This window comes from Phyllobates terribilis, unplaced genomic scaffold (assembly GCF_046119375.1).
Source record: "Phyllobates terribilis strain yellow unplaced genomic scaffold, ASM4611937v1 Scaffold_2__4_contigs__length_985480577, whole genome shotgun sequence".
Classification (NCBI taxonomy): Eukaryota; Metazoa; Chordata; class Amphibia; order Anura; family Dendrobatidae; genus Phyllobates; species Phyllobates terribilis.
This window is the reverse complement of record NW_027362762.1, coordinates 44,942,612-44,967,087: the sequence shown is the minus strand read 5'-3', so window position 1 is coordinate 44,967,087 and position 24,476 is coordinate 44,942,612. Positions and strand designations below refer to the sequence as shown.

Sequence of the window (24,476 nt, the reverse complement as noted above, 5' to 3'; positions counted from 1 at the left end):
AGCACTAATCCAGAGACCTGGATGCTTCGAGTACAATTACAGGTACTAGATTTCTGGATGGGACATCAAATCAGGGTTGTCTTATTTTTGCCAAAAAGGTATTTATCCCCTAAGGTTTCTCCCCTTTTGAAAAAAAAAAAAAAAAAAAACAGTAGGATTACATTGTACACTTTATGGATCGCTGTTTTTTTTACCTTCATGGTTTTCTTTACAAAGGCATAAAAAAAATATTGTTTGCAGCACAGGTTTGTTTCTTTTTACTGAAGCTGATGGATGATATGTAATGATGTCCTTACAGATGTTTACCACTGTTTCCGAACCTCAATACTCATTCAGATGAGCTGCTTTAATATCAGATCAGGATTACTTTAAGACTTCCCCGCGCTGATTCTTCCAGTTTTCAGCCACTTCATTGCCAGCTTTGCTGTGTAGACTAGGACAGAATGAGCAGAGTCATCTCAGTGTCATTAGCAGATAGTTCATGACAGCTCTATTGTACTGCTCGAGGCGTAGATCATAAGGAATAATAAATTGTCCCTTACAAATAATCCAAGAAAGTTCTAGAAGTTGTACGATATCAGATCATATATTTATTTATAGCTACTTGTACAAAAATAATGCATATATATTACAGCAGACCGATGAGAAAACACGTCATAAAGTAGCACAGAACAGATCAAGGCACGGTTAATTAATTACACACGCGTCCGATGTCCACAAATCACACAATCCGCTCCGGGAAGAAAGGTTGTGGGGCACGCTTCCAACGAGGAACGCAATAATTATCCATCAACCAGTTCATGAAAAATAAAAATGCACTTTACAATTTGTGTCCTCAGATTACAAAAGACATTCTTCAAGCTGAATAGTGGGCAGGAAATGGTTACGGCCGGGTCCACACTGGCACCCACTATTTAGGGTGTTGGAATGGCGTCTGGTCTACTGCGCTGGCAATACCAAGACTGCGGCCCGGACACCAAGACGAGAGCTGTAGTTTTGCAAAAGTTGTGTAGTCCCTGATTGGAGACCACTGCCCTATAGAGGCACCTGTTCTGATCAGACCATTCCAATGACTTAACAGTGCAAATTCATTTTGGGCCGGTGTGAACCTGACACCCATCTATACCATAAAAATTATTATTTTTTTTTATAAAATTGATATTTGGTTTTTACCCTCAAAAAAAAAAATTAGTGGGTCAATTACCAACTTGCATTGCTTGTGCTATCAGATAAAGGGAGTCGCAAAAACTCCTTGTGCGGAGAGACGAGGTTTAGAACATGCCAACTCAAATCTGGGGTTTTATAAAAATATTGGCGCCCGTCATAGAAAGGGGAAAGCCTTGACTTAAAGAGAAGGTTGCAATATCTGTGACACCGTATAAAAAGAGTTATAACTGGGGATCAGCAGAGTAAAAAACCCCTCAAATGGTCCACTTCCATGGCGCATAGCATTTGTCTGCAGATATTAGACAGGACGTGACTTGCTTTGGGCTTTTCTACGTAAAGCAGCAGACTGGCATTGGGCAGACATGTCATGGAATTTAGGTTTAGTCCAAATATGTAACTTGTGCTAAAGAGGATTTTATTTGCATCATGAGCCATCAACTGGTACTGACCAGATGTTTTAACTCAAATGACGTGAAGGTTGGATGGCATTATAGAGATTGGGACTGGCCCATGTTATAGGTCACTAAACCAAGTTTTTGTTAACCCCTTCACCCTGGAGTTGGGGATGGAGTAGCATTACCTGTGAACAGGGTGTAAATGGGCCATACTGGGAGAGAAGAATGGCATGAGCCAAGAGAAGGTTCAATAACAAACTTGTCCCAAGATGGGAGTAGTTGGCGCCCACACCAGGATATGTAATGCTAGTGGCAACTGCCGCAAAAGTTTCTAGTGGGAACTCAAAGTCCTTTTAGTGCAAACAGGCCAGTGTCCTCATCAAGTGGGCCAACACAATGGAAGCTTCTCTGAGCCTAGTGTGGTCTCCAAGTCAAAGGAAAGACTCCCTTAGCCTCCTGGGCCAAGTACTAGTGACATCACCATACATAAGGTGATGTCACGGAATCTAATCCTCTCATCTGGAGAGCTAGCATTTTCAAAAGTAGTTTTTATGGGCAACCAGTCCACGGCTCAAGTCTCCTTTGGAGTAAACCTACCACTGGGCATCAATATCTACCTTGGGTTCTTCCATATTGGAAGGGTAGTCGTAAGATACAAGAGTTGGGCACATATTAAACAATACTGACTGTAATAATGGCTACAATTTAACAGCTACATCTACTCAGGAAATACCCTTCGCGCACAGTATAGATTGGTCAACCAGATTCCTGGTTCTTCCATGATGGACCTTCTCAAACAAACCATAACTGGAGCTTGGGAAAGTCGTCAGTGTCTTGATGTCTCACTTCCTAATGAGGCTCAGTGGGAGATATCTCCGGACAGTGCTCAATGTCCAGGTCACAACCAGAGCCTGTCATTGAGGAGTACAACAGATCGTGGCATCATGAAGGCCAGAAGGTCCTTAGATATGGACCGTTCATTCTCACCAGCCAGGAAGCATCCATCATTAAGTGCAGAGACAAATCACTGGAGCAGATGCAGTCGTCACCAAGAAACGAGAATTGCTTTATCAGTTCTAAAAAAGGACGACACATTAGAGCTCGGATTCTGACGAAGCTCCTGTAGATGAGTCATGAACGTTCGTCCTTGGATTCAAGAGAAGCTCTTTCCGATACGGTAATTATTCGGTGAGCAGCGGCTTCAATTGATCTCCAACATGTCGGATTCTGACAATCCAAACTTTGTTTTGTATTTATCGAAGAGCTTCTGCAGAGTGGTCAGGTACATGCCATGGTAGAGGTCAATGTCCTTCTGGCTTGGCTGTTCCATCTTTGGGATTGTGATGGGTTCTCCAACTGGAGGGGGGAAAAAAAAAAATACACATTTCACTATAATGTTTGGAGAATTAAAGATTTTTTCTTGAATTCTGGAGAAATCCTGCAAAAAAAGAGAATCTCCAAAAGTGGAGCAAAAACTTTGCTCGAAATGTAGCTGTCAACAGGAGCTTGTGATGCAGCGGCGCAGAAGATGAGGACACAGGTAACTTAACCAAAGATTATTTTTGTTACTCTAACAATTAGAATGATTCAGATACAAAAATTAAACAAGGTTAGCAGATTAGAAACCAATAAAATGTTCAACAATTTAAACACAAGTCTGTTCTTCCCTCGTATTTCATCACTCGTAACAAAGGCTATAACCCAACCTCACTGCAGCAAAAGTCTGTCCTGCTACAGGTCCAGATGCTGACTCCACCCCATCACTACCCTCCTGGGTACTTTAAAATTCCTAACAGTGCCACAACCATCACCTGACCTGATGTCTCCTCCAGTCTCTTCCCCCCCCAGGGAACATGCATTTCACTCTTTAGTTCCTGCTCATGCAATGCTCTGCTTTCTCTATCATGTTTGACCAGCAGATGGCAGTGTACACCTGCAGACCCTGTTAGTCATCAACTCTGCATCTTCTCACTTGTCCATCTTTTTACATAGTAGTCCCACACTTTAAGAGTGAGAAATGTTCGGGTGGTATCCAGTGTGGCCAATGGCTCCCAACAAATTTACAGTTTATGCCCCTCGATGGGTGCACATTTCTGGCAAATGTGCACTGCAATTAAGAGTTGCAAACTAATTAAAATATTCGCGCCTTTTGATAGGAGCGCAGGAGCACGATTTGCAAAATTCATTAAGTCAGTGCTTTGTATGAGCCATTGAGTCTTCATTAGAGGTGGCCAACAGTCCACTTGTTGGGTGCCAGTAGATGAGGTGGTTACCCCTAGAATTAACTTCTACATCATATTTTGCCACATTACTTGCCCACCTTTTCTCTGAAATGGCTGAAAAAAAAGCATTTTCCTGGTCAATTTGCTCTAGTCAATAAGTAACTTGCATACAAAAGCATCTCTACTCACCCACAGTGGTAATCGGATTGGCATATGGCACCAAACCCCAACTGTCCGCGGAGAAGAACCCACAGCCATGGAAGACACATGGGGCAAATCCCACATATTTCTGGAATTTTCTCTGTATCCACCGACCCCAAGAGCCTTCTTCAAACACAATCTGCTTGTAAGCCTCATTCTCCCCGAAGGAATAGACGGGGACAAGATCGGCCCTACATGGAAATAAATAAAATACATTATGGGATGCCATGAAGGAAAAAGGAAGGGTCTCCAATGTAGTCCTCCAGCTGCTGAGAAAGTACAACTCCACTGCAAATACATACTGATAGGGAATTTAGATTGTGAGCCCCAATGGGGACAGGCATGATTATGTCTGTAAAGCGCTGTGGAATAGGTTGGCGCTGTATAAAAATAAAGATTATTATGATTATCTCCCAGCCTGTTCTGACTGCTGTAGTGTCAAAGCTGGAGAGCCACATTGTGGAGACTACGGACATACGTACAAGAACAGTACAGCAAGCAAAAACGTAACGCATGGGGTTCCACCATAGCTACTATAATAGTGCCCCCTACGTATACAAGAATATTACTACTATAATACTGCCCCCTACATACACAAGAATATAACTACTATAATACTGTCCCCTATGTACAAGAATATAACTACTATAATACTGCCCCCTATGTACAAGAATATAACTACTATAATACTGATCCTATGTACAAGAATATAACTACTATAATACTGCACCCTATGTACAAGAATATAATTACTATAATACTGATCCTATGTACAAGACTAACTACTATAATACTGCCCCCTATGTACAAGAATATAACTACTATAATACTGTCCCCTATGTACAAGAATATAACTACTATAATACTGCTCCCTATGTACAAGAATATAATTACTATAATACTGATCCTATGTACAAGACTAACTACTAAAATACTGCCCCCTATGTACAAGAATATAACTACTATACTACTGCTCCTATGTACAAGACTAACTACTATAATACTGCCCCCTATGTACAAGAATATAACTACTATAATACTGCCCCCTATGTACAAGAATATAACTACTATAATACTGCTCCTATGTACAAGACTAACTACTATAATACTGCCCCCTATGTACAAGAATATAACTACTATAATACTGCCCCCTATGTACAAGAATATAACTACTATAATACTGCTCCTATGTACAAGAATATAACTATTATAATACTGCCCCTATGTACAGGAATATAACTATTATAATACTGCCCCCTATGTACAAGAATATATCTATTATAATACTGCCCCTATGTACAAGAATATAACTACTATAATACTGTCCCTATGTACAAGAATATAACTACTATACTAATGCCCCCTATGTACAAGACTAACTACTATAATACTGCCCCTATGTACAAGAATATAACTACTATAATACTGCCCCTATGTACAAGAATATAACTACTATAATACTGTCCCTATGTACAAGAATATAACTACTATACTAATGCCCCCTATGTACAAGACTAACTACTATAATACTGCCCCTATGTACAAGAATATAACTACTATAATACTGCCCCTACGTACAAGAATATAACTACTATAATACTGCCCCTATGTACAAGAATATAACTACTATAATACTGCCCCCTATGTACAAGAATATAACTACTATAATACTGCTCCTATGTACAAGAATATAACTACTATAATACTACCCTCTATGTACAAGAATATAACTACTATAATACTGCCCCTATGTACAAGAATATAACTACTATAATACTACCCTCTATGTACAAGAATATAACTACTATAATACTGCTCCCTATGTACAAGAATATAACTACTATACTAATGCCCCCTATGTACAAGAATATAACTACTATAATACTGCCCCTATGTACAAGAATATAACTACTATAATACTGCCCCCTATGTACAAGAATATAACTACTATAATACTGCTCCTATGTACAAGAATATAACTACTATAATACTGCCCCCTATGTACAAGAATATAACTACTATAATACTGCCCCTATGTACAAGAATATAACTACTATAATACTACCCTCTATGTACAAGAATATAACTACTATAATACTGCCCCTATGTACAAGAATATAACTACTATAATACTGCTCCTATGTACAAGAATATAACTACTATAATACTGCCCCCTATGTACAAGAATATAACTACTATAATACTGCTCCTATGTACAAGAATATAACTACTATAATACTGCCTCTATGTACAGGAATATAACTACTATAATACTGTCCCTATGTACAAGAATATATCTATTATAATACTGCTCCTATGTACAAGAATATAACTACTATAATACTGCCCCCTATGTACAAGAATATATCTATTATAATACTGCCCCTATGTACAAGAATATAACTACTATAATACTGTCCCTATGTACAAGAATATAACTACTATAATACTGCCCCTATGTACAAGAATAGAACTACTATAATACTGCCCCTATGTACAAGAATAGAACTACTATAATACTGCCCCTATGTACAAGAATAGAACCACTATAATACTGCCCCTACGTACAAGAATATAACTACTATAATACTGCCCCTATGTACAAGAATATAACTACTATAATACTGCTCCTATGTACAAGAATATAACTACTATAATACTACCCTCTATGTACAAGAATATAACTACTATAATACTGCCCCTATGTACAAGAATATAACTACTATAATACTGCTCCTATGTACAAGAATATAACTACTATAATACTGCTCCTATGTACAAGAATATAACTACTATAATACTGCTCCTATGTACAAGAATATAACTACTATAATACTACCCTCTATGTACAAGAATATAACTACTATAATACTGCCCCTATGTACAAGAATATAACTACTATAATACTACCCTCTATGTACAAGAATATAACTACTATAATACTGCCCCCTATGTACAAGAATATAACTACTATAATACTGATCCTATGTACAAGAATATAACTACTATAATACTGCACCCTATGTACAAGAATATAATTACTATAATACTGATCCTATGTACAAGACTAACTACTATAATACTGTCCCCTATGTACAAGAATATAACTACTATAATACTGTCCCCTATGTACAAGAATATAACTACTATAATACTGCTCCCTATGTACAAGAATATAATTACTATAATACTGATCCTATGTACAAGACTAACTACTATAATACTGCCCCCTATGTACAAGAATATAACTACTATACTACTGCTCCTATGTACAAGACTAACTACTATAATACTGCCCCCTATGTACAAGAATATAACTACTATAATACTGCCCCCTATGTACAAGAATATAACTACTATAATACTGCTCCTATGTACAAGAATATAACTACTATAATACTGCCCCCTATGTACAAGAATATAACTACTATAATACTGCCCCTATGTACAAGAATATAACTACTATAATACTGCTCCTATGTACAAGAATATAACTACTATAATACTGCCCCTATGTACAAGAATATAACTACTATAATACTGCTCCTATGTACAAGAATATAACTACTATAATACTGCCCCTACGTACAAGAATATAACTACTATAATACTGTCCCTATGTACAAGAATATAACTACTATACTAATGCCCCCTATGTACAAGAATATAACTACTATAATACTGCCCCTATGTACAAGAATATAACTACTATAATACTGCCCCTATGTACAAGAATATAACTACTATAATACTGCCTCCTATGTACAAGAATATAACTACTATAATACTGCTCCTATGTACAAGAATATAACTACTATAATACTGCCCCTATGTACAAGAATATAACTACTATAATACTGCCCCTATGTACAAGAATATAACTACTATAATACTGCCTCCTATGTACAAGAATATAACTACTATAATACTGCTCCTATGTACAAGAATATAACTACTATAATACTGCCCCCTATGTACAAGAATATAACTACTATAATACTGCTCCTATGTACAAGAATATAACTACTATAATACTGCCCCTATGTACAAGAATATAACTACTATAATACTGCCCCTATGTACAAGAATATAACTACTATAATACTGCCTCCTATGTACAAGAATATAACTACTATAATACTGCTCCTATGTACAAGAATATAACTACTATAATACTGCCCCTATGTACAAGAATATAACTACTATAATACTGCCCCTATGTACAAGAATATAACTACTATAATACTGCCTCCTATGTACAAGAATATAACTACTATAATACTGCTCCTATGTACAAGAATATAACTACTATAATACTGCCCCCTATGTACAAGAATATAACTACTATAATACTGCCCCCTATGTACAAGAATATAACTACTATAATACTGCTCCTATGTACAAGAATATAACTACTATAATACTGCCCCCTATGTACAAGAATATAACTACTATAATACTGCCCCCTATGTACAAGAATATAACTACTATAATACTGCCCCCTATGTACAGGAATATAACTACTATAATACTGCTCCTATGTACAGGAATATAATTCCTATCGCTCAAGCTTGTAGTTACCGGTTATTCCTCCTCTTACCCGTGTTGTAGTGCAATCTTCACAAATCCTTTTCTCTTTTTTAGGGTCACAGAGTTTTTACCCGGTCGGCAGTCCAGCGACTCTGCGGCGCCTCCGACCACGATCACCACAGCGTTTCCAGTTCCGTTTTTGGATAGGATGTAGTCTATAGTGTCTCTGTTCACAGGACAGATTCCTGCAAAAATAAAGCAAAAAACATTTATTTTGTACTGAAGTAATTGCAGTTTTAGCAATGGCAATTTTTTTCTCATTTTTATTTTGGCCACCAGGGGGCAGCATTAGTGAGATCTGCAGCAGTAGTGAGTTCCGGCACATTTTGCATTATTTAGAATGGCTGAGAATAAATTTATAACTAGTGGATTACTTTTGTATAACTTTTATGGACCCGGTAATCCCCCCCCCCCCCCACATTCTCCCCTCCTCCGCTACCCCTAAATTCTAGCTAAACAAGTAAAATTTAATCCTGCGGCCTCAGTGTCCGGCTCGTGCACTGCGGTCAATCAGCGCTCTGTTCTATGGATCACGGACCGTTCTCTCCGTGACCTTGAATCTGATTGTCGTCAACGCTACAAAAGTCTGGCAAGACGCCGCCACGTTGGAATAAAGCCACGGATGGAAAGTTAACGCTCGGCTATTTTAGTCACTTATGTCAAATGCTTTATTTTCGCGATCGGGGGGAGAGGACACAGGAAACAGGAGGAGTGGAGGTCACCTGCTGAGGACCCAGTCCCTGCAGAAGCTCCAAATCCAATAATTGAAACTGAAGGCAGGAAAATAAAAAAATAAAAAAAGGAAATGAACAGCGCCACTTTTGTACACAGGTTGTTAATGGTATTGCAGCTCCATCCAACTGAGCTGCAATACCGATCTCGGCCTATGGACAAGATTGGCGCTGCTTGGAGAATGACTTTTTTGCAAATGTAATGCAACCGATTTACTTTCTCACATCCTAATGAAACCATAGTATTAAATTCTTAATGTTGGACAAACTTGGCTGCTTTGTTCCAAAAACAGTGCCACACGTGTCTAGTGGTTGCTCATGGTATTGCAGCACAGTGTTATTTAAAGTGAAAGAAAGTGAGTTGCAATACCAGGCAGACAATCTGAATCACTGACTTTCTGGAAGAAGGTAGCCATTGTTTGTTTTTTTTAATCTTTGATATCCCCTTAAAAAGGGAATGCGTCATCAGAAAACGACATTGTTTAATTGGGTTTTTGTTTTAAATGTAATTTTTTTTAAAAAAATTTATATCACAATTTTTCTTAAAAAAAAAAAATGTAATTCTGGCATTTTCACTCTGGCCCCTGGGGCCATTTTAGACTCAGTTCTTGCCCTTTCAGGAAGAGTTTTCAGCAGGCTCCTTATCAGCAGAGGCAGCTTTGCAATGACTGGTGACTAGTGTTGAGCGATACCTTCCGATATCAGGAAATATTGTATCGGATTGGATCGGGCCGATACCCAAGAAGTATCAGATATCGCCGATTCCGATACCGGAAACCAATGCAAGTCAATGGGACACAAATATCGGAATGAAAATAAACCCTTTCTTTCCTGGTAGGTTAATTCTACATGAAGTAAAACAACTAAGAATAATGTAGAATGTATTATGCGAAAAGCCGGCAATTCATCAGCGGCATACACCGGTACCCGACAATTTACAACAGAAAGAATAGAGCTTCACACATAGATTAGATAGATAGAAACATGTCAGTCATATATATATGAAGTACAGTGACAGTGTTGCTTACTGTACTTGTCATTTAGTGTAAAGGATTTATTTAAAAAAATATTAGTGTTTTCGTGCACTGTCTCTTTAAGAAAGCCGGCCGGCAATTCAGCAGCGGTACCCGACAATTTAGAATAGAAAGAATAGAGCATCACACATAGATTAGATACATAGAAACATGTCAGTCACATATATAAGAAGTACAGTGACAGTGTTGATTACTGTACTTGTCATTTAGTGTTAAAATAAAGGATTTATTTAAAAAAAAAATTGGCGTGGGGTTCCCCTTAATTTTATTCTCTAGCGGAGGTTAAGCAGACGGCTGGGGCAGATGTTTGAAGCCTGGGAAGGGGGTAATACCCACGGAGCTTCCCAGACTACTAATATCAGCCCCCAGCTGAATACCTAGCCTTTACTAGCTATTAAAATGGGGGAACCCCCCAAAAAAAATAACGTGGGGTCCCCCCTAATTTAATAGCTAGCAAAGGCTAGGCAGACAGCTGGGGGCTGATTTTAATAGCCCAGGAAGGGTGCCATGAATATTGGCCCCCTCCCAGGCTAGAAACACCAGCCGTCAGCTGCCCCAGAAATGGCGCATCCATAGGATGCGCCAACTCTGGCACTTAGCCTCGCTCTTCCCACTGCCCTGTAGCGGTGGCAGTGGGGTAATAGGGCTGGGGTTGATGTCAGCTTATAATGCCAGCTGACATCAAGCCCAGGTTAGTAATGGAGAGGCGTCTATAAGACACCCCCATTACTAACCCCATAGTCAAAGTTAAAAAAACCACAAACACCCAGAATAAAGTCCTTTAATTGAAATAAACACACAATTCTTTATTGTTCTAAATTAAACCATACTTACCATCACGCCCATTCCAGCTGAAGCCAATGTCTTCTGCAATAAAAGAAAAATAATAAAGCAACATCATCCTTACCTTTCCATGGTTCCCACGACAGCTCCAGCTCTGCTACATCGAGATGACAGGCTAGACCGCAGCAGAACGCTGCCATCCAGCCTGTCATCCCGCAGACACTGAGAAGCGCAGGCATGCTTGCGCTCCTCAGTGTCTCTCTGTGACGTCATCCAGATGAGCCGAGTTCATGTCCAATGAACTCAGCTCACCTCACTGACAGCGTGGGAAAATTCTCACGCTGAAGTGCTGAGTGCAGGAGAATTTTCCCACGCTGTCAGTGACGTGCATGAGGTGCGCAGAGTTCATTGGACATGACCTCGGCTCATCTTTATGCCGGCACAGCCAGACACTGAGGAGTGGAAGCATGCCTGCGCTTCTCAGTGTCTGCGGGATGACAGGATGGATGGCAGCGTTCTGCTGCGGTCCAGCCTGTCATCTCGATGTAGCAGAGCTGAAGCTGTCGTGGGAGCCATGGAAAGGTAAGGATGAGGTTGCTTTATTGTTTTTCTTTTATTGCAGGAGATCGTTGGCTTCAGCTGGAATGGGCGTGACGGTAAGTATGGTTTAATTTAGAACAATAAAGAATTGTGTGTTTATTTCAATTAAAGGACTTTATTCTGGGTGTTGTGTTTTTTTTAAATACTTTACTAGAAATTCATGGTGGTCATGTCTAATATTGGCGTGACCCCATGAATTTCGGGCTTAGGGCCAGCTGATAATGCCAAGCTGGCCCTAACCCCTTTATTACCCAGTGAGCCACCGCACCAGGGCCCTGGATGAGTTGGGTACAGCGCCAGAAGATGGCGCTTCTATGAACGCGCCATTTTCCGGGGTGGCTGCGGTCTGCAATTTGCAGCGGGGGTGGCCCAGAAAGCTTGGGTCTCCCTGTGCTGCAGATTCCAGCCCCCAGCTGCCTAGTTGTATCTGGCTGGACACAAAAATAGGGAGAAGCTCCACGTATTTTTTTTTTTAATTATTTCATGAAATTCATGAAATAATAAAGGAAAAAAGGGCTTCCCTATATTGTTGTGTCCGGCTAGGTACAAATAGGCAGCTGGTGGTTGGGGGCAGCCCGTTTCTGCCTGCTGTACCTGGCTGGACACAAATATAGGGCGAAGCCCCACATAATTAAAAAAAAACTTCATGAATTTCCTGAAATAATTAAAAAAAAATTGATGTGGGGCTTCGCACTATATTTGTGTCCAGCCAGGTACAACTAGGCAGCTGGGGGCTGGAATCCGCAGCGCAGGGAGGCCCAAGCTTTCTGCCCCCCCCCCCCCCCCGCTGAAAATTGCAGTCCGCAGCCGCCCCGAAAAATGGCGCGTTCATAGAAGCTGGATGCTGTACCTGGCTGGCATACAAAAATATGGCGAAGCCCACGTCAAAAGTTTTGGGAAAAATGAATTAAAAAATAAATAATTTAGGGACTGCATCTTTATTAACTCCTCAAATGTCATTTAGTGTTAAAATAAAGGATTTATTTAAAAAAAAAATGGCGTGGGATCCCCCATAATTTTAGTCTCTAGCGGAGGTTAAGCAGACGGCTGGGGCAGATGTTTGAAGCCTGGGAAGGGGGTAAAACCCACGGAGCTTCCCAGGCTACTAATATCAGCCCCCAGCTGAATACCTAGCCTTTACTAGCTATTAAAATGGAGGACCCCCCCAAAAAAAATGACGTGGGGTCCCCCCTATTTTAATAGCTAGCAAAGGCTAGGCAGACAGCTGGGGGCTATTAATAGCCCAGGAAGGGTGCCATGAATAATGGCTCCCTCCCAGGCTAGAAACACCAGCCGTCAGCCGCCCCAGAAATGGCGCATCCATAGGATGTGCCAATTCTGGCACTTAGCCTCGCTCTTCCACGCTGCCCTGGTGCGGTGGCAGGGGGTAATAGTGGTGGGGTTCATGTCAGCGCCAGCTGCCATGAAGCCCAGGTTAGTAATGATGGGAGTCTATAAGACACCCCCATTACTAACCTACAAAGTGTTAAAAAGAAAAAACACACTACACCCAGAAAAAAATAATTTATTTGAAATAAACCACACCATTTTATTTAATTTAGTTTACTAAAAATAATAGTTACCTGTCCACGTTCCTGCGCTGATCTCCCATGCACAGCTGTCACATCTGGAGATGGTGACAGCTGTGCATGGCTGCTGTAAGCTCACACAGCCGGGAACACGTCCGCTCCGGGCAGCGGGAGCCACTGACTGAGGTCACCGGAGTGCATTCAGGCAGCGCAGCTCCGGAGACCTCCTTTACCGCACTGCTGTACCGTGGGAATTTCTCACGATACAGCAGGGCCGTAAAGGAGCTAACCGGAGCAGCGCTGCCTGAACTCCGGCGAACCCGCTTATGCAATGACGGGGCTGCTTTACGGCCCCATCATTCTAGCGGCGGCAGCGGTTCAGAGCGGTCACATTCCATGTGGCTGCTCTACACTGGAGATCATCGTGGGACACTCGTGGACTACTACGGAGGGGTAAGGATAAGGTTGTGGTTTATTATTTTATATTTTATTACAGGAGATCGATGGCTTCGGGGAATTAGGTGTCTAGGTGAGTATAGGTGTAGTTTTTTATTTTAGGTGGCGATCGGCAGGGACAGGTAATGTATAAACTAATTTATTGTAGGTAACCACTAGCCACCAATGACATGTATTTAACATTTATTGGGGCACAGTAGGGCAATTTAAATAGCAGGATCAGGCTGATGGGAACTACTGCTCCGATCGAGCTGATCCTGCTGGCACGAGAGGACGGGGGACAGACATAGGCCGATGGGAGTAGTAGTGTCACATCGGCCTATGTCTGCCTGCACGCACAGACACCCCGCACACACCCCCCACACACCCCCCCCCCCCACACCCCTTCCCCCCCCCCCCCCCCCCCCACACACACACCCTAATCATGACCGGTCTGATGGTCTGGGAGGTGAGGCTGACCTGTGCGGCCGTGGAAAAGTTCATGTGAGTTCATGCTTGACTGCATACCTCAGCTGTTCATTTGAAATAACCGGCGGGAAAGCGCAGCACAGAACGGGAAAGCCGGCGGTGAAGTCTTTTCACTGCCGGCTTCCCCGCCCGGGTCCTTCGCTCCCCGCTCCTTGGTGCTGTGCTCCCCGCCCGGTCCTAACTTACGATCGGGATGGGAGCGGAGGATCGGGGTGGGAGGCTGCAGGGAAGCAGTATGGGGCTGTGTGATTGTTTAAAAGCCGGCGGCTTTTTACCGCGCGCCGGCTTTTAAATAATCAGGAGAATTCTCCCCCGCTGGGATGGCATTCTGATGACAGGCTGGATCGCGCTGCCATCCAACTTGTCATCCTTCACAGACACTGCAGAGCTCAGGTATTATGGGAACTTCCGATTCCGGTATTCGATATTGTAAAAGTATCGGAATTAAGTATCGGAATTCCGATACTGTAATATCGGGTATCGGCCGATATTCGCGGTATCGGAATGCTCAACACTACTGGTGACCCCTTTATACAGTAGATAATAAAGGATCCACTATTCACAATAAATTATATCACAGCTCACCTCCTCTCCCTCTTGTACAATGACCTTTGCACACATTAGATGCACTGATACAATAAATGGGTAGAAGTCTGTTCGTTGCGGCTAATGTACGTGTATTTTTACTGAAGCAGGAAGTTAGAATCTAAAATCGCCCTAGTGGCCATTATGGGAATTGCTAGAGGTCTTATTTTTATTAAAGATCATGATAGCGATAATTTTATTTAAAAAAAAAAAAAATGTAACAAACATGATTTAAACAAAAAGTAATTTTAGGATGAGACTCTCCCTTTATGGGAACTCCTACTTTCAAGGGGAAGATTGTTGGATGATCCTTTGCGTTAAAAGGTTCCCAAAAAATAGGTTCTGGGAATTTCAACTAAAAGACATCAAATCAATCAGCTGTGTTAAATTCTCCTGCAGCACCTCCACAGGTTAAAGTAGGTATTACACTCTTCTCGTTTAACTCAATGTGCAATCACTGAATGTTGTGTCCTACAGGCCGATCCTTTGCAGCCCTCTTCACTCCTGGGGGAAGCATTTCGGATATTTGGTTGGTAGCTTAGAATTTGGAAGGGCATCAAAAAGTTAGTCTTTAAAAATGAGGCCGATCCTATATGGCAGCTAATATAAGAGTGAAGTCAATGCCAGAAACACCCCCACCCCCCCTTGTCTGCCGACTGCACCCTAGGGGCATAAGTGAGTAGTTACCCCAAAAGTGGAGAACTAGAACATCCCCAGGAACAAGGAGATTGACCAGCATCAGAATCTATTCCCTAAAGGACAATTCCCAGTGCCTAGAAGACACTAGAGAGGTCAGGCTCCAGAACTTACCTCCAGACATTAAGTAGTCTCTTAATACTGGCATCCTGAAGTTCCCAGCCAGCGTGGCAAGGTAAGGCTTAATACCAGGGAACTTTTTGGAGACTCCGGTGGCTTCAGTACCAAAGTTGCAGAAGGCCCCCAGGCACATGATCCCGTGAGGGTGATAGCCGAAGATGTAGTTGCGGCTGGGGAGCAGGTTGTGAGTCTTCACCAGCTGGAAGATAATAGAAGAAGCAGTCATTAACTCCGACCCTTGGCAGCAGCTGGCATCTCATACCTGGTGCCTACTGACTTACAATGTGGCACGTGAGACCACCATGATAAAGATCTACCAGCTCCCTGCAGTCCGCACCCATCGAGTCCTATCAGCGGCCGAGACAAAGTTCAATGCTGTAATTATCCCAGATAAGAAAATCCTCAGCCTGGGAATTTCCTCACAGTCAAAGTCCTAATAAACCCAGTCCCGGTGTCCTCAGAGTCACAAGTCAACAAAGGGTCAATAGAGGAGTCGGGGGTAACACGGCTGATCAGCAGGAGAGACCCTCCTCAATCACAGAGGTAGCAGAGCCGAAAAAAAGTTATTGATGAAAGTTTAATGGAACTTTAAATAAACTTTTCACAAGTCAGTGATGTGTGAAAAGTTTTGATTGGTGGAGGAGACCCCAGCAAACCCTAAAGTGAAAGTTCAGACTAATAACTGGTCTTCAGCCATCCCTACCACATTTTGCTTTTTTATTTTAGCCATCAGAAGGGGCTCCACAGCTGCAAACAAACTTTTAGAAATGTCAAAAGTTTTTTTTTTGCACCCATTTTATATCAAGGAGATATAAAGTCACAGACACAGGAAAACCAATGAGATCACAACTACACAGGCGGCAGAAACACTCACCCGTATAGGAAAGTAGTCCCTGAAGTAGCGCCACACGGCCCAGTTCCTCACCCAAGATGATCGTCGGCCACCTGCGAAGGGTTAATGGGCATTAAAGACGAGATGATGGTTGGTGAGAGCGGCCGTGTGCAGGCAGTATATGGTACAGAAAACCCAGAGGAATGCCGTTTGTCACAATTTTTAAGATCCTCTGTTTTCAGTCAATGAGCAGAAACTTGAGCAGCGTGTATTCAGAATTGGAAGATTTACTGCAACAGCTGAAGCACCGCTACAATGTAACAGCTCTATATCTGTTGCAGATGACATTGGGGTTTTAGCCATGAATGTTTCATTCACTAAAGGGAATCGGAAAGGCAATGAATCAAAATATATTAAAATGCTGCAAAAATAAAAGTCATTACTGCAGCTCTGGAGCATAACAGGATGTAACCCTGGGTAAGTACAGGATTATACTCCAGAGCTGCACTCACTATTCTGCTGGAGGAGTCACTGTGTACATACATTAATTATACATAATGTACTCAAGATCAGTAACGTATGTCCACAGTGACTGCACCAGCAGAATAGTGAGTGCAGCTCTGGAGTATAATACAGGATGTAACTCAGGATCAGTAATGTAATGTATGTACACAGTGACTGCACCAGCAGAATAGTGAGTGCAGCTCTGGAGTATAATACAGGATGTAACTCAGGATCAGTAATGTAATGTATGTACACAGTGACTGCACCAGCAGAATAGTGAGCGCAGCTCTGGAGTATAATACAGGATGTAACTCAGGACTATTCTTTGGTCACACAATGGTCCTTCCCTGCCATTCACACAGATGGACAAACACCAGAGCGCATCTTCATCCACCTGTTACCTATCCCACGTCCAGCGCGCCCCTGTAGAACCCTCTAGCCCGGACCTTCACACACTTATTCTTCTCGGCCATATCTTCTCTCCACAACACTCCTATCAGCTTTTGACACTAGTCCTCTGCTGGAGTGGCCAAACATTTATGTGCACCTTCCCATCATCTACAATACCACTGACTTTATAGAACCAGAGAGGGGCGAAGACAGGTGGAAAACAAGCAGGTGTGAGTGCACATACATATTTGGCAGTGTCATGGTGTATCAAGTGCCGGTACTTTGTTTGGTCATTCTGTGCTGACAGTTCCTTTAATTACCTCCTCCGACCTCCCTCATTTCTGCCACACATCATAAAAAGAAGTTCGGCCAAACAAGACAAGTCTTCACAGCTCAACCACCAAAACTGTCCAAATAACAGACCTCTGCCCCCCCCTCCATAACCTTCCTCCCCATCATCACTGAATGGGAGCCCACTCCTCTCTGCAAATCCCACCTCCTCCCCAGCCTCATCACCAGGCTTATCCCGGCCCTAACCCATCTCTTCAACTTACCGCTAACTTCTTGTACCTTCCCCTCTGCGTTCAAACATGTCACAGTCACACCTATCCTGAAGAGGCCATCACTTGACCCAACCGCTATGTCCACCTATCATCCTATATCGCTGCTCCCATTCGCCTCCAAACTCCTTAACCAGCAAGTCCATGCGGAGCTTTCCTCCCACCTCGCATCAAACTCACTCTTCAGCATACAATCCAGCTTCCATCCCCACCACTCCACCGAAACTGCCCGGACCAAAAGTACCAACGACTTACTGACAAAGCTAAGAGACAATGCTCCATACTACACTGATGACACTCCGATCTATCTACCTCTGGCCCAGATGTCTTCTACTTCAAACCCCACATCCAAGTTCTCACCACCTCCTGTTGTCTCTAACGCAAAAATATTTCCGGATTCCATTCTCTCCTCAACTCTGAATGTACTAAAATATTAGTGCTGCCCTCATCATCTCCCGCCTTTACTACTGTAACATCCTCTTCTGAGACCTACCTGCGAACACTCTCGCACCCCTCCAGTCCATCCTCAACTCTGCTGCCCGACTAATCCACCTCTCTCCTCACTACTCCTCCACAAATCCCTTCATTGCCTTCCAATTCCCCTACGAATCCAGTTCAAACTACTAACATTGACCTACAAGGCCGTCCATAATCTGTCTCCTCCATATATCTCCGAACTAATCCCCCGATATCTTCAAACACATAATCTCCGGTCCTCACAAGACCTTCTCTACTGTGCGCTAGTACGTTCCTTACCCAATTGCCTCCAAGACTTCTCCAGAGTGTCTCCCGTCCTCTGCAATTCAAACACGTTCAATTGTCGCCAACATTATGAACTTTCAAACGTTACCTGAAAACTCATCTATATAGGAAGGTCAACAGCCTGCAATGTCCCCGCTATCACCACCACCAGAACTACTGCAACCCCCCAACATCCTGTAGTTGTTTGTAAGCCCAGAAGGGCAGGGTATGTACACAGTGACTGCACCAGCAGAATAGTGAGTGCAGCTCTGGAGTATAATACAGGATGCAACTCAGGATCAGTAATGTAATGTATGTATACAGTGACTGCACCAGCAGAATAGTGAGTGCAGCTCTGGAGTATAATACAGGATGTAACCCAGGATCAGTAATGTAATGTATGTACACAGTGACTGCACAGCAGAATATTGAGTGCAGCTCTGGAGTATAATAGAGGAGGTAACTCAGGATCAGTAATGTATGTAGATAGTGACAGTATAATAACGGATAAGTAATGCAATGTCTCCATACAGTGTGCATGTTGTAGGCAGCACATTATTTATATGGCTTGATTTGCTGCTACCAGCAATGATTTTAGGGCCACAGACAATGCACCAATGAATGAGTTTTGTTTTTCATTGTCCGCTCTGTGGTGTTTGCAGAGGCCATTGATTGTGACAAGTGTTGTAATGAATTATCTGCCCATATAAAACTGTCTTTCCTGGAAACGCGCAAAATCATTTCGATGCAAATCATAATTGTCGCATTTTTGAGAAATTTGTTGGATCAAATTCCCATAGAAGCAGCCTGGATCATCCAGAGACGGGTCTCAGCCGCAGAGATTTCCACATGTCATCTACCACACAGTACAATTATTTGGAAAAATTCTGGCAAATTTAAATTCCAGAAGATTCGCTTGTCTCTTACAGAAGTTGAGACCAGAAAAACATGATCATGAATAAGTTACTTTGTTTCAGGCATTTACTAACTGAAACATTTAGAAAGAAACTTGTGTAATAGACAGATACATTATACAGAAACTGCTGGTGCAGAGGCAGAGGGTGAGCAGAGATCCGGATACAGAGGAGCCAGACTTCTTACATTGCTAAAGACTGTATACAGGACAAAAATATCCACAAAAATAAAGATACAAAAAAGGACTGCTCTAATTATTGAAATTCCATAATTGTCAGTGCAGTCTCCACTTTGTTTTCTCTTCCCAATTTATAAGGTTAGCTCAATACTAGCAGTATAAACCAATAATGAGCCCCCCCTAGTGGTGACTGCAAACTACCAAAATAATATAATTTACAAAATTGTACTGGTCACTTCAGGTGAGGGCTCAGAATAAGCCATCAATGTACAGGGGGAATAATGTCTGTCTATTATAGGACTTGCATCCTGCATGTCTCACCAGTTTTTCCCTCCACAGGCTCAATCTATAACTTCAGTGGGTGCAGACTGGCTGCTATCATATTTTCCATAGACAGATGAGGGATTCCTGCCCCCTTATATAGCACATATCCAGAAGCAGCAGCAGCATGGAGGACATTATTCAATGGTATTGAGCAGTGTAGCTGTGAATCCAGCCATGGGGCAAGAAACACTTACTAGAAAGCAGCAGCACCCTCTGTGCATCTCTGCCTCTCCCTACTCCTTTACGCTTCATAGACTTCAATAGGAAGCAGATATCTGATTCCTTAGTGATCAGACAGGCCATCTTGTAGTGATTAAGATGGGTTTTGGCTGATTTTTTAGAAGGCAGGTGGAGCAGAAGAGGCTTATAAGTGTAGAAAGAAACAGATTTCTCTGATAAGGTATTACAAAGTTTCTTATATTCATCTGAACTATTGATTTATGCAAAGTTTATGGGTGAAGGAATAATCTTACCTTTGTTGGGGGTATTCCAGTCAAACACCAACCAGGCTAGATATAAAGCAGCGATGAGCCAGCAGTCAGTGCAGAAGATGTAGAGGAGGATGATGGTGCATGCGACCCCTGTGACACAGAAAGACATTACTTAGAATAGGCAGATTTTTAACCCATTTTACCCCTGCAGCTTTGCAGCATCTGCCATAAATTGAGGCCACCTGTGCTGGTCTGGCAGAACAGTAAAGATCTTACCTAGAACAAGGAAGCTGAGAACCCATTGCAACACCGAGATAATCTGAAGATGTCTTTCCACGCGAGACTTTGAGATCCAGGGGATGGAGGGCAGATCATGGACGGTCGAGAGGATGCTGGACCCAGTCCCTGTGGAGATGCAGGCCCTTCATTAGTTTCTTTTGTTCCCCTATTGCAAAATCCAAGTAGAAGCCTTGAATGCAGCTCTGGATGTGACTGGAGTATTATAGAATGTGCAGTGCGCCAAAACTCCAAACTCTTACAGCAAAACTTTTCTGTACAGAAACTGGACCTCTTCCGCTAACCAGTAGGATTTCTGAATGCAGCTTTGGTTGGGACTAGAGAAGATCTAAGTTTTAAAGTAGATAGGTAAATTTGGAAAAAGTTATAAGGAAGTAGCACAGAATCGGGAGGGCAGCCCCCTTCATATATGCACTTTTATTTGCCCAATTCCTTGATCTCCCTGCTGTGGCTGCAACAGTTAACTAAGGACACAGCTCAAACCAATGGGTCACAGCCCAGACCTGACACATTGGACTCTGCCTTCCTGATCAGCTTATCCGCTGCATATTTTAACAGAACCATTTCACTGCCGGAGGTACGGCCGCTTCCCTCCATTCTGCTCCAAGGGTTTATTATAATGCAAGATGGTACTTGAAATTAATCTATTGGAAGAAACTTTAATTTATGGATTATATTGACGTGAAACTAACTTTTATGAAGACCTATGCCCTGGAGAGTTGGAGAGCCTTACTATGATTTGCTGAATTTTTTTAAGCTAAGTGAATATCTAACTACCCCATGTCCAAAGAAGTCATCAGATCAACGATAGCTTTTTTTTAAGGCTCTACTTAACTTTAATAGTTTTGTACATTTAATAAAGAATAATATCTGCATGTCTGTAATGTCAGCATTTGGATACAGAACTCTAAACTTCTCAAATTCAAAAATACTAGCTACCTACAGCCACCACTAGAGGGAGCTTATTGCATAATATACATTGAGAACACTATCATAATATATATACTTTAGCATTAAAAATATAAGTGTGAGATATATTTATTATCTTGATTTTGAGTGCAATAAAATTTGAAGAAATTTCAATAATTAGATGCATTACACAAAATTGAGATGCTGGATTGGTTAAGTCATCTCTATACTGCTGGAAACCTTGGATTCCAGAGGATTTACTCTATACAGAGGTCCTAAGTAAATTTTATATATAGGAGCTTATAAAATGATCCAACTCATCATCCAGGTCTATGACCGGCCAATGATCTCCGCCTTCCCACCTGTCCAACAATAGAATCTGGTCCATGACGCTTATAAATAGTAAATGCCCATGAAATCCTACAGTCGGTTCTCACAGCTGATCGCTGGGTGCCGTGTAACAGAGAAGCCACTGGTTATTTCATGAGGATGGAACAAAGTGTAAATATTTATAGTGTCAGGTTCTAAAGAACACACAAGATCTGTGCAGGTGGAGCAGACCTGAGGGGGGCGAATAAGGCAGAGAATGGAGCGGGCACTGAGCACAAAATACAGTGGTGTAAGGACAAGGGAATTTCTTCAGAAAAGAGTTTCAGTGAAATTTTTATATTACTGATCTTGAGTTACATCTTGTATTATACTCCAGAGCTGCACTCACTATTCTGCTGGTGCAGTCACTGTGTACATACATTACATTACTGATCCTGAGTTACATCCTGTATTATACTCCAGAGCTGCACTCACTATTCTGCTGGTGCAGTCACTGTGTACATACATTACATTACTGATCCTGAGTTACATCCTGTATTATACTCCAGAGCTGCTCTCACTATTCTGCTGGTGCAGTCACTGTGTACATACATTATATTACTGATCCTGAGTTACCTCCTGTATTATACTCCAGAGCTGCACTCACTATTCTGCTGGTGCAGTCACTGTGTACATACATTACTGATCCTGAGTTACATCCTGTATTATACTCCAGAGCTGCACTCACTATTCTGCTGGTGCAGTCACTGTGTACATACATTACATTACTGATCCATATTGTACACATTGACCAACTCCAATTTGCAACATTCCTGTATAGAGACAATAGTGCATTGCTCTGCCACCTGTTCACTACAACCCCCAGCAAGCCCAGTGTTAGGGTTATCTGGCGCATGTGTAAAGGAGAAAGACATGTGTTTGCTCTATGCAATAGGTACTGATGTAGCAGAACTGGATGTGACACGTTAAGTAGAATGCAAATAATGCATCTTCAACATGACAAATCCAGCTCTGCTACATTTGCATATATTGCATAAAGCATCAGTTTATCATAAATTCCTATATCCTTTAGGCAGGTCTTGTTGGATTTTGTATTTCTACCCCAATCTAAAGCCGCATTATGCACTAATGCAGAATTAAATAGAAAATGCACATCTATAGCAGAGCAGAGTTTGTCCAGAAGTACAATTACTTCTACGTAGCCTTACACAGGACTGCAAGTTTCTGCATTGTCAATCATACCAGAATGCAGCAAAAAAAATGTAGAACACTTCCAGCTCTGCTACATCTGTCTGATAGAAACCATCAAACAGAGCAGAAGACCCCCCAGCCATTACACCAGACCACAAGTCACCAAGACCCACATTAGAGTGCAAGCTCTGCAGGCCAGGCTCTGACATCAGGCAGTACAGCAAAGTCTGGATGTGATGCACTCAGCAGGATCAGAGACTGTTACATCAGATTGTATAATGCCCCTTCCCCCAGATGATGGGAGAATCATTCATCAGCAGCAGCGGCCCCCAATTACTAATCAGCAAATGAACCTAGAAATGCTGGTGCAATAAAGGGCAGCCGGCATGGCAGTAAAGGGGCAGCCAGCATGGCAGTGCCAGGAGCCCGCGCTCACCCCGTAGCAGCCCGGAGTACGCAGCGATGATCGTCTTCATGTTGCAGCCGCCTGCAGCACCGCACACCCCCGACTCTGCAAGGTACTGGCGGTCGAGCGCTGCGCCCTCTATATATAGACGGGAGGAGGACGCAACCAAGCGGCGGCTCCGGGGGGAGGAGTGAAGGCTGGTGCTCGCCCTGGTGCAGAGGTGCCAGCTGCTGGACCTGCACATAGAGGGTGATCAGTGCTGGCACCGGCCCTGCTGATGGGGAATGGGGTCTTTAGTAACATCTTGCTCCATCATTGCTCTGGAGCTTTGCACAAACCCTGCTCTAAAGTGTTGCCAGAATTTGAGCTTCAATGTGTAATTTTGGGATTGGTAATTAGTAGCACGGGGGTACAAGGTGCACTAGGCACAGGGGTGTAAACTAGAACTTTTGCTATGGGGCCCTGTGATTTCTATGTATGCCTTTTTATTTTTCTCTGTGCTGATGTAGCAGAGCTGACTCTGTTACAACTTCTGGTAATATTGTACTTTGTTACCTGCGGTTATATGTAGGACTGCTTTATTAGGTAAACCCATATGACCCCACAGGACCTCCTGCTTCTCGCCCCCGGACTCTTTCTTCCTCCAGCCGCCATCTCTGATGCGACGTTTTGCATGTCTGGCTAGTATGGAAGCCCGCCCGGCTCCAATGACTTCTTGCTCCCTCATCTTATAGGTTTGCTCAATGCAGGTAGTTGTGCGTCCTCGCCACTATTCTACTTGCTGGGCTCTGCTTCATCCTATTTTAGTCTCCTGACTTAGAACGACTCTGCGCTCTGGGCTCTGCTACATCCTAATGAGTTGGACAGGAGACTCTTCAAGTTCTCGTCTAC

At 42.4% G+C, this 24,476-nt stretch overlaps 1 protein-coding gene across 2 annotated transcripts; it reads right to left on the bottom strand.

Annotated features, from left to right (window-relative positions):
• Positions 1-567: 567 nt before the first annotated feature.
• DGAT2 (diacylglycerol O-acyltransferase 2) lies at positions 568-23,755 on the bottom strand. 2 transcript variants are annotated; one of them, XM_073661448.1, is made up of 8 exons: positions 23,616-23,755; positions 20,729-20,857; positions 20,495-20,602; positions 16,452-16,522; positions 15,572-15,776; positions 8,586-8,760; positions 3,974-4,176; positions 568-2,918 (listed from the first exon to the last, which is right to left on the bottom strand). In XM_073661448.1, the coding sequence occupies exons 1-8, from the start codon at positions 23,653-23,655 to the stop codon at positions 2,764-2,766; spliced, it is 1,086 nt and encodes a 361-aa protein (XP_073517549.1). In that variant the 5' UTR covers positions 23,656-23,755; the 3' UTR covers positions 568-2,763. The 2 variants fall into 2 exon arrangements, with proteins under 2 accessions (XP_073517549.1, XP_073517558.1); XM_073661457.1 differs by lacking the exons at positions 20,495-20,602; positions 20,729-20,857 and having other exon boundaries at positions 23,616-23,737.
• Between the last annotated feature and the right edge of the window lie 721 nt (positions 23,756-24,476).